Genomic DNA, 12284 nt, shown 5'->3' on the forward strand with positions numbered 1-12284 from the left:
CTTTCAGCTTCTTATACTCAATTCTCCTTTTTTTTCTCATTTAAGCAGTTCACTCTAAGTACCTCTCTACCTTCTGCCCTTTTCCTCTTTCTCCACCTATTCTCCACTCTCAATTTACCTTCCACCAGAAAATGATCTGATATTCCCCCACTCTCTCCCCTTAGCACATGTACATCCTTAACTCTTCCTACCATACTCCTGGTCACCACTATATAGTCCATTAATGCTCTATCTGCCACCCTTCCATCCACCACCCTCTCCCATGTGTACTTATGCTTGACTTTCTTCCTAAACACTGTATTTGCTATCATCAACTCTCTTTCAAAACACATCTCCACCATCATTTCTCCACTATGATTTTTACCTGGAACTCCATACTTCCCAATCACTCCGTCTATTGGTTAATTTCTTACCCTAGCATTAAGGTCTCCCAATACAACTACATTGACATTTCTCCCTAATCCCTCTATGCACTTGTTTATATCTACCCAAAAAGCCTCTTTTTTCCTCTACACACTTCTCACTACCAGGTCCATATGCACTTACACAAACCCACATCTCCCCATCTTCACCTTCATCCACATCAACCTTGATGAAACCTCCTTCCACTCCACTACCCGCTTACTTATCTCTTCACTTACTAGTATAGCCACCCCTTCTCTCCCTCGTCCCCTCTTCACTCCTGAGTACCTCCCAGCTACACTCCCAAACTCACAGTTGTCCTTTCCTTTCATTTTTGTTTCACTCAAAGCCAGCACATCCATCTTTCTTCTCACAAACATACTGCCTATCTCTTCCCTTTTACTCTCATCTGTACCACATCCACGCACATTAAAAGACCCAAACCTTAGGGTACTGGTTGGAAAACTCCCAGACCCTCTTATGCCTTTTCTTCTTTTTTTAGGAATGTCCCCTTTTGGGGCTACAGGTAGTAGGATTCCTAATCCCATCCCCCGTCCCGTTTTTTGTCGCCTTTTACGACTCAAGTGGAAAGACTTGGTGGTAGCATTCTCTTCCCCCACCACAGGGTCGGCTAAAAAAGGAAATGAATATTCAGAGAAATGGTACAGGACAGTAACAAGGGGTTGGGGGACAGCATAACAGAGGGATAGTCGTAGTATAAAAGTGTCATCATTTCTCTATGAACATCATTTCTTTATCACAGACAAAATGATGTGGGACTCTGGTCCATAGGGGCACCCCATATAGACCCTAAAGTATCAGCTGCATGCTACTTTGCTACAATAACATGCAGCCAATACCGCTGATGGGGGTCAAATAATAAGCCTTGATTTCAGAAAATCACATGGCCTGGACGAAATTGCAAACTAGATACTAAAAGAATGTGTAGATGAATTAGCGGACAAAATATATAAGACAATATATTACTAAATCAAAGAAGGAAAGGTACTGCAAGACTTGTACACTATTCCCAGTTCTGAGTTCTGCTAAGCTCAAAGAGGGTATCTATGTCGGACCTCTGATCCAAGAGATACTGCAGAATAAAACCTTTGAAGAGCTTCTTACCTTAAAGGAACTGAGACCATGGAAAACATTCAAGTGAGTCTGCCATGGCTTCCTTGGTAACACATGGGTACAAGATTACCAAGAGTGTATTGAGAAGTTGTTACAGTCTTATGAAGATATGTGATACAGAATGTCACTAAAAATTCACTCTCTCCATTCCCATGTCAACTTCTTCCCTCCAAACCTCAGAGCAGTGAGTGATAAAAGGTTCTATCAAAATATTACTGAGATGGAGAGAAACTACCAAGGCAAGTGAAACCCTATCATGATGGGGGACTTCTACTGGATGCACTTGTGTAGCATCCCAGAGCCAAAGCATGCAAAATTGTCCAATAAAACTTGTTCCTGTCTGCTTAACTATGATTTATTGAGTTATCCAAGTAATTTAGTTCCATCAATGTTCTGTACCTATGCTGTTTTTTCTGTAATATGTAATCAGAAGACATTAAATAAGCACAATATATTATGAATTTATATGCAGTATAATCTGGGATATATGAAAGCAGAAAAACTAGAGGTCATAGAACAAAACTGTTCAGAAATTTGAATTCACCTCATTAAAATTATTGAAAAATAAATAGATAAATAAAATAAATAAACAAATGAAAATAGAAAAAAATCACATCCTTGCCTCAGAAAAAAAGGTAAACCAGTGTTATCATATTTAGCCTTGAATTCATATGTTCTTCCAGCTTAGGCTGTATCACCTTCAAAGCTATTACAAATATTTATTCATCAGGAAAAGGAGGAGTGGGGGTGGAGATAGAATACAGATTGAGAGAAGCAAGTAAATGCCTTGTTGGATTAAAAAAGTGTAATGAGAAATAGACATCTGGGAATTGATGCTAAGAGAAGGTTATATGAAGGACTGATTGTGCCGACAGCACTGTACAGAACAGAAACATGGAACATAAGAGAGGAGTTTGTATGTATTTACCTAGTTGTATTTTTCTCCCAGTTAGGAAATCCTTCATCCATTCCAGCAGTTTACCTTGTATTCCTCGTATAATTTCAATTTTTCCTATTCATTTTTTATGTGGTACTTTGTTGAATGCCTTCTGCAAATCCAAAAAGACACAAACTGCCCAGCCATCTCTTTCTTGTATTATCTCAATTAATCTTGAGTAAAAGCAGATTAGGTTTGTGGTGCATGATCTTCCACTTTTAAAGCCAAATTGTTTGGGGTTTATTATTTTATTTTCTTCCAAGTGTTTGGTCCATTTGTTTCTGATGACCTTTTCACATATTTTTTGCTACTGTGCTTGTAAGGGATACCAGTCTGAAGTTTTTAGGATCCTCCTTATTTCCTCCTTTATATATTGGTACTATGTTTGCATCTTTCCAATCTTGCGGCACCTTTCCCTCTTTGAGTGAGAAGCCAGTTATCTTGTATAGTTTATGTGTCAGTTCATCTATACACTCTTTCAGTATCTAATTTGTAATTCCATCTGGTCCATGCAATTTCCTGACATCTAGGTTTTTTATCTGGTCTCTTTATTTCTTTTTGTGTTACCTTTATTTCTTTCATCGTGGGTGAACTTTCTTGTTGTCCATCTTCCCAAGATTGTAAGCTCTCGATTGTAAAAACGTAAAAACAGATCTAAAATGATCATAACTTCTGCCATCTCTGAGTCATCTATATTCTTTATCTCCACGCAATTTCACTATTTCATATTTATCCTTTAGTTTTTCATTTATATATCTGTAAAAGAGTTTAGATTGGTCTATAATATCTTTTTCATAATTTTTTTTCTTTCCTGCATATATTCACATATTCGTTCACAAGTTTTATATATGTTTGCCATTTGGAGTTTTTTTCATCCTTTTTTTCCATTTTTTCCAGGCCTTGTTTCTCCTGTCTCTAGCCTCACTACACCTTTTGTTAAACCAACACTTAATGTAAATCTCTATTTGTTTCTTTTTTTTGGTACATATTTGTTAATTCCTTCCTTGTACTTTTCTTTGAATATGTTCCATTTGTCTTCAGTCTTTGTTTCCTCTTTAGAGAATTTATCCTGGTTTGTGTTTTGGAAGCATTTTCTTAATTTAACAAAATCCGTTTTGTTGTACATTAATCTCCCTTCTCTGTGTTTGTCATTCCTGTCTACATTGTTCTGTTCTTTTAATTCGAACTCTATTAGTATATGGTCACTCTTTCCAATTGGTATTTTATACTCCATTTTGTTCACAATATCTGGTTCAGAAGTTAACCACTTCGGTATGGAACTTAAATCTCGCTGGCAGCAGCCAATGCCAGCCGTACGACGTGTCGTAATAATACTCGCATCATAAAATATAGTCACCGCTTATATCGATTGTTCTCTCTTTCACCCGCGAATTTTGAAAACCACAGAGAATGGGATTCAGGGCACATTTGAGAGAATGTAAAAACACAGGGGCGACTACAATAAATATAATCAAGACGCTGATATGGCAGCGTCGCGAATCCACTTGCTCCTCATGACGCCTACGTGTATTAAGTATAGTTTCGACGGTTCCTCATTGTTTCTATATCTAGTATTTTCCTTAACCCATTGTGCTAGGGTGTATTTGATGGTCATATCCAGTAGAATGTTGCTCCAAAGTTCATCTCCCCCTTTAACTATCGTTTCTTCCCAGATTATGTCTTTTGCATTAAAATCGCCCATGATTACTATGTTTCCACCCTCTTTCAGTAACTCGTTTAGCACAATCATTCTGTCTTCCAATAATTTGGAATGTTTGCTGTCCGACCACACATGTGTTTTTGGTGGTATGTACACTGCTACAAATTTTCTACTTTTCATTGTTTTGTTAGCCATTTTGATCATAATTAATTCTACATTGCCTTGGCCTTCAATAATCTTTGTCATATTAAGACCCTTTTTGGCCAATATCATGACACCTCCTCCCTGCTTTTCTGTTTTTGTATTCTCTCAATCTTGCTTTTATCCTTCACTCTGTGTTGGAGAACATACTTATCTATCTATATATCAAGAGCTTTTTCCCCCTTATAAGGGAGGTAGTCAGGGGTATATCACTAACACGTATTCCAATCTTAGATGGATTAGGGTTTCAATGAGTTTTCTCGTCATAGATCATCCATATATCGAAAAGCCACTTCAATCTTCTGCAGCAGTCCATATATCTGTCATGTGACAGGATTTTTCTTAGAACATATGAACTCTCCCAAGTCTTCCTCCATTGCTTTTGCAATGAATTCACTTCCCAAGGAATAGTTTAAAAATGGTCTTTTGCTGGCATTGCCTATTTCCAGTACTCTTTTTTATTTTTTTTTTTTATTTTTTTTTTATTTTTTTTTTTTATTGAACTTCATATCCCATTCAGGACTCCGTGCAAAAATAGTCTAGATCTTTTTTAAATTGCCTACAGTTCTACTCTTTATAAACACTTCTCATGATATAGCTTGTTTGTACAACATTCCATCATGTCATTGACAGTTTGCAAGTACAGTGAGACCTCTCATTAACGGACGCTAATTAGCTGTGTTTACGGTGTTTTGGAGTGGTTTTTGGGTGGCATAGTGATTGCACATACTAAACAACAGCACCGAAAACACTGCAAACACCGCAAACACAGGTACAGTGAGAGGTCTCACTGTACCTGAATGTGAGTTTGTATATTGATAAGATAGCTGTAATGAAAGACTGGATATTCCACTATATTAAAGTTCATGAGGCAGTGGATATTTATTTTGACTTACATTTTCCAGTGTGTGGTGACAGTGTTTACCTTTGGCATCAAGGTGCCATGTGGGCTTTTCATCCCTTCTCTTGCCATTGGATCCATTATTGGACGATTGGTGGGCATTGCCATGGAACAGCTAGCATAGTAAGTTCAAAAACAGTAGGAATTGCCTACCTTCTTTTGTGTTTTAACTTCTTCCTTACTGAAGAGGTATATAGATGAATAAAATCATCTAGTGTTAGAACAAAATAACGAGTACTCTTGTATGTAGGAGTTAATCGGTATAGGTTCAGTCTCCTTCCTTGTCATGAGGTTACTACAAATAAAAACAAAATACCCATGAGCATAGAAGGGGTTGAGTATACCATATATTGGATACCATGCAATTTTTTTTTTTTTTTTTTTTTTTAATCTATTATATTGTGCTGATGTGTAATATGAACAGGGACCAGTGATGGGTACTTGTGGTGGTCATAATATAATATGAATAGCAGAGGCAATCAGCTCCCTGCTGCCCATTTTGAAAAACCTGGAAACCCCTTCACCTCCATCCAGAGGTGCTGCCATAATGAGCCCAAGAATAGACAAACAAAAAACTTGTAAAAAGAGACAAGTACAATAGATGGAAAAACAGATAATGTAAAATTTGTGGAGTAGTAAAAAAAAAAAAATAATAATAATAATAATAAATAAATAAATAAATAAGATAAATAGTATATATATATATTTACCTAGTTGTATTATACAGGAAGAGAGCTATGCTTGTAGTGACCCGTCTGTGTATCTTTCAGCATTTAGTTTGTTCTTAAATTCTTGTATAGATTTTGCACACATTTGCCTCATCCAATTTGTTCCAGATACCACTCTACCACTCTGTGTGGGAAACTATTCTTTTTCAGATCTATAATTATCCTTTTTGAGTTTCTTTTCATGTCCTCTTGTTATTCTTTTATCCCACTTTAATAAGTCTTCCCTGTCGAGGACTTCCATCCTTTTCAAGTTGTGTATGCAGATCAAACCATCTGTCTGTGTTAGTATTGTTGACTTGAAATTACTATCCAGGATAAAGTGGTGGCAAATTGGCTGAGGTTAAGAGTGAAGTTGTTTGGAACGTGGGAATATTAGTTTCAGCATTCAGTCTTTTCAACTGGTTCACCTCTCTGTACATTGCCCTGTATTCAGCTTTCAGATTATTATTTCATCAATTCTGTACTCTCCTGATTTCTTGGGATATTTTTATACCTTGATTCTTTTTCCAATTCTAAACCTCTACCTAGTATTCCATTTTCTTTTATAAACCCTGAGCAGAGTGGAATCGTTGCTGGGGGGTAATACCAAAAAGATCATGCATGAATGAACCCCCCAAAAACTAATCAAAGGTTGTATAATTATGCATTTTCAGGGTTTGCAAAAGGAGGTGGAATTTTAGGTAGAGGTTTGGAGTTGCGTAGAGAACCTAGGTACAAAATATCTTAAGATATAGGGATATTACTGATTTGTTGGAAGAACTGATAAATTTGATGAAACTCTAAAGGGATAGGTATAGAAGAGATCTGAAAAAGAATAGTTTCCCACACAGAGTGGTAGATATCTGAAACAAATTTAATGAGGCAACGGTGTGTGCAAAGACTATACAAGAATTTGAGAACAAACTAGTTGCTGAAAGATACAAAGATGGGTCACGAGGAGCATAGCTTTCTTCCCATATAATACAACTAGGTAAATAGGTAAATGCACTCCCTCAAACAATACAATATACACACTGCCATCATACAAAAAACAAAACTGCAACACTCACAAGAAACACCCTCACAAGATCCCTCCCAATGAAAGAAGTAATTGTGACACAGAAAGAAATGAGGGACCAAATAATAATCCTTGATGTAAAAAAAAAAATCACATGGTCTGGATGGAATTGCAAATTGGATACTAAAAGAATGTATAGATGAACTAATGGAAAAAATATACAAGATAATTGATTACTCACTTAAAGAAGGAAAGGTATCACAAGATTGGAAGAATGCAAATATTGTACCAATATATAAAGTGGGAGATAAGACCCAACAAACTATAGACCGGTCTCCCTTACAATTACAATAGCTAAAATATGTGAAAAAATTATCAAAAGTATATTGATTAAACATCTGGAAGAAAATAATATACTTAATCCAAAACAATTTGGCTTTAGACATGGAAGATTATGTACCACTAACTTGAATTGATTTTACTCAAGGCTAATAGAAATAATATAAAAAAGGGATGGATGGGGGTGATTGTACTTTCCTAGATTTACAAAAGGCATTTGATAAAGTACCACACAAAAAGTTACTAAGAAAACTTGAAATAATAGGTGTACAAGGAAAGTTAATGAAATGGATGGAAGATTTCTTGAACGGGAGAAAAATGAGGGTGAGACAAGAACTCAACCTGGAAAGAAATGATAAGTAGAGTCCCACAAGGTTCTACATTAACTCCAATAATGTTTGCCATATATATAGATGACATGGATGAAGGTGTGGAATGTTGTATGAACTTCTTTGCAGATGATGCAAAACTACTAAAGAAAATAACTAAAGAAAAAGACTGTGAATCTCTTCAGAGAGACCTGGACAATGTCTGGGAATGGAGCCAAAAATGAGAAGTGAACTTCAACATCAAGAAATATAGTATAATGGAGTTTGGGATTAGTAAGAATGAAATATCAGGGCAATATAAAATTGGTACAAAGGAAGTAAAAAAAGTTAACTCTGAAAAGGACCCAGGAGTAATTATTAACAAAGACATGTCACCAGACAAGCATATTAGCAAAATAGTCAAAGAAACCTACAATTTACTAAGATCAATAAAGGTGGCCTTTAGCTACTTGGATGAGGAAATGGTAAAGAAAATATTAATCATGCTGATAAGACCAAGATTGGAATACACTGCAACACTTTGGACACCCAGCACAAAAAAGAATATAAATAAATTAGAAAAAATCCAAAGAGCAACAACAAAGATGGCACCACCACTTTCAAAATTGACATAGGAACAAAGATTGTCCAAACTGGAACTACCAACCCTGGAACAAAGGAGAAAAAGAGGAGATCTACTGGCCATTTACAGAATCATGAAAGGAATGGAAGTCCGTGACAGAAAAGATTGATTAAAGTGGGATAAAGGAAAAAGAAGAGGACATGAAAAGATACTCAAAAAGGATAGTTATAGAAGAGATCTGAAAAAAAATAGTTTCCCACACAGATTGGATGAGGCAACAGTGTGTGCAATCCAGCAAAACACAAGACACCCACAAGAAGGCCACTTCACCAAATCAGTGACCCCTCCCCATTCCCTCATGCAATACATATGCACTACTTATCTAACAAAATTTGGGTCTTTGTTGCATATATAGTCCTCCTTAATTTGTTCTCATAACCTCATAAACCCCCCTATTCTTAATCAAGAGTTTCTGTTTATATAGTCCCCTTTAGCAATCTGAATATTTAACCACTTCAATGGGAGTCAAATTCTTGTGCACAGCATTGGATGCCATATGTACAATTCATCACACTACTCGCATTATGAAATATAAAGTCACTGCTGTATTACTCATTCTCTTTTACTCTGAGTAATAATAAACACAGAAATCTTGATCAAACCAGTTAACAGAATCTGGGGGTAACTCGTGTACAACTACAAAAAATATATAATCAAGACGCCAAGGCCAGCATCCTTGTGTACCCACTCATGTCTCATGACATCTGTGTAGGCATTATTGTACCAAAGTGGTTAATCATATCACCTCTTTTCAATATTTCTCCCTGTGGTGGGGGAAAAGAATACTGCCACCAAGTCCTCCCACTTGAGTTCTGCATAAGTTTGACATCTCTAATTGCAAAGCTCTGTAGTCTATTTTTAAATTAATTCTTCCATCAAGTCGTTGATGTCTCGATTCCTTAGTACCCTGCTAACCCTAGTTTCTCTTTCTTTATCCATGGTTTTTTCTGTTGCTCCCCTTTCCCTCTGAAAGCCTGAAAAATCATTGCTTTCATACCTTTGAGTCATCTTTGGAGTGACGCTTATACACATTCTCTTTGGGATCACTCCCAGTGGTGACTCCACTCTACTTGTATGTAATCCTCTCTTTGTTGGTTCATTAATTCTTTTTTCTTTATTTTCCTCCATTTTGTGCTAAAACTATACTTTTCTAAATACTGGATTTGATACCTTACCGGTCACTCAAGAACACAACCCTACATCCTGAAAAACAACAACAAGGTGTTTTTCCTGATTCATTTGACAAAGCATTAAGTCGGAGCTCAATCACTGGACTTCCTTTCTGATGACGAGTGGTAAAGTTGTTTTGTGTTTGTTACAGCTTCAATTTTTTGTGTATTTATCTAGTATTATACAGAAAGGGGAGCTATGCTTGTGGTGACCTGTCTTTGTATCTCGCAACATCTAGTTTGTTTTTAATCCTTGCATGGTGTTTGCACACACTATTGTTTCATCCAATTTCTTCCAGACATCCACTCTATATTGATTTTTTTTTTTTTTTTTTTTTTTTTTTTACTTCTCCAGATCACTTCTATAACTATCCTTTGTGAGTTTCTTTTCATGTCCCCTTGTTTTTCTTCTATCCCACTTTAATAAGTCTTCTCTGTCAACCTCCCCAAGGGCCCAGCACTTCGATGTAGTTGGGGGCCTTGCAAGCAGTGTCAGTGGGGTAGTCTTTCACCCTGGTGGTAGGTTTGACCAGGCTGCTAAGGTTGACTCAGAGCCTCCAGACGAAATCTGTTGGCCACCTTTTCACCCTGCTGTTTTTATTGCTAAAGGAGGAGCGAAATGGCTTGTGAAGGTTGCGTGAACCTAGAGGTCCATCTCAGAATGTGTGAGGAGGAAATTCGTCTTCTCAGGAGTGCGCTCCTTGAGAAGAGTGAACCCTCCCCACAACCCAAAGATCGTTCCACTTCTTCCCCTACTGTCACTGCCGGTAGACGTGTCCCCTGTGGAGCAACCGCTGGTTCTAGCCAATCGTTTTAATCTACTGGAGGATGAAGTGGCTGAAAACCAGGAGTTCTTGGTGGTGGGGGACTCCATGGTGCGAGGCTATGACGACATCCTGCAGCGGAAGACTAAGCGACGTTGCAAGCTTCTATGTCAACCGGGCCATGGGATTGCCGATTGTACCCATTCCATCAGGGAGCAAGGACGGAAGAACACGGTTACGATTGTTCATACGGGAAGTAATGATGTAGGTAGGGTGAGATCAGAGGAACTTTTTCGGAATTACAAGGTCCTCCTTCAGGAGATGAAGGAACGTGGGAGCCGTCATGTAGTCTGTGGGATCCTCCCGAGGATCTATGCAGGCTCGTGTTGGAACAGTAGAGCCATAGGGATCAATGATAGGATATCGCAGTTGTGCACACAATTGGGATACCACTTTCTTGATCCTTGGTATCTCTTTTCTAGGCGCCATGACCTTTACGCTTCTGATGGGATTCACCTTACCCGCAGAGGCAAAGATGTTCTTACAAACCTCATTGTGGGAGTTTGTAATGAACTAGCTCCTTTTTTAGGGTAGAAGCCCAAAGGGAAGGGGAAATAGAACATACATGGGAAAACAGTGTAGAGTATAGCATTAACCACTTCGGTACGGGACTTAAATCTCGCGGGCAGCAGCCAATGCCAGCCGTATGACGTGTCGTAATAATAATCGCATCATAAAATATAGTCACGGCTTATATCGATCGTTCTCTCTTTCACCCGCGAATTTTGAAAACCACAGAGAATGGGATTCAGGGCGCATTTGGGAGAATGTAAAAACACAGGGGCGACTACAATAAATATAATCAAGACGCCGATATGGCAGCGTCGCGAATCCACTTGCTCCTCATGACGCCTACGTGTGCGGCACCGTATGGAAGGGGTTAATGTAGAACAATGTGCCAGTATAGGACAAAATATAATTTTAGGATATAATGTTGGTAGAGGATGAAATGTTACATTAGGATGTAATGTCATAGGACAAAATGTCGCAATGGGATGTAATGACAGTGGAGGACAAAAGATCAAGATGGGAAGTAATGATAGTGGAGGACAAAATATCACGATAGCATGTAATGATAATGGCGGAGAAAATATCATGGTAGGATATAATGTCATTGGAGGACAAAATATAATTTTAGGAAGGATACCGGACAGAATGTCAATGAAGGCCAAAATATCATGATGGGATGTAATGACAGTGGAAGACAAAATATCACGATGGGATGTAATTATAGTGGAGGAAAAAATATCATGGTAGGATATAATGTCACTGGAGGACAAAATATAATTTTAGGAAGGGATGCCGGACATAATGTCAATGAACGACGGGAGGCCGGTGTGAATCATGGTGACGTAGGGGGACAAAATGTACAAAAGAGATCGGATGACCGTGATCGAGTAGATGTCCGTGATGGGGGAAATGTTAATTTTGATGGGAGAAATCTTAATGAGGCATTGAATGTCAATGAAGGACCAAATAATAATATAGAGCAAGGTATAAATAAAAAACAAAATGATAATGTAAGACATAATATTGAAACTCAAAATGTGTCAAAAAGAAATAATCACGAGTTTCTTAACCACTTCACTACGGGACTTAAATCTCGCGGGCAGCAGCCAATGCCAGCCGTACGACGTGTCGTAATAATACTCGCATCATAAAATATAGTCACGGCTTATATCAATCGTTCTCTCTTTCACCCGTGAATTTTGAAAACCACAGAGAATGGGATTAAGAGCAGATTAGGGAGAATGTAAAAACACAGGGGTAACTACAATAAATATAATCAAGATGCCGATATGGCAGCGTCGCGAATCCACTTGCTCCTCATGGCGCCTACGTGTGCGGCACCGTATGGAAGGGGTTAAAACCATGTACTTTAATGCCCGTAGTATTAGGAACAAATTTCAAGAAATACAGGCGTATGTCAAAAGCGAAAATCACGATATGATAGGAATAACTGAGACATGGTTAAATGGTAGAGTTCGAAGCTGAATTTAATATTGCGGGATTTAAACACTTTCATCAGGATAGAAACCAC

General features: G+C 37.8%; 1 protein-coding gene across 6 annotated transcripts in view; it reads left to right on the plus strand.

Annotated features, from left to right (window-relative positions):
* Positions 1-12284, plus strand: part of ClC-c (chloride channel protein 3) — a 350410-nt gene that overhangs the window by 266149 nt on the left and 71977 nt on the right. For all 6 annotated transcript variants that reach the window (XM_076213815.1, XM_076213817.1, XM_076213820.1 and 3 more), the window contains one exon: positions 5240-5358. In XM_076213815.1, coding sequence (XP_076069930.1) covers positions 5240-5358 — 119 coding nt within the window. The remainder of the gene's footprint in view (positions 1-5239; positions 5359-12284) is intronic.

Source organism: Oratosquilla oratoria, chromosome 32 (genome assembly GCF_046742065.1).
Source record: "Oratosquilla oratoria isolate Oo_2021 chromosome 32, ASM4674206v1, whole genome shotgun sequence".
Taxonomy (NCBI): Eukaryota; Metazoa; Arthropoda; class Malacostraca; order Stomatopoda; family Squillidae; genus Oratosquilla; species Oratosquilla oratoria.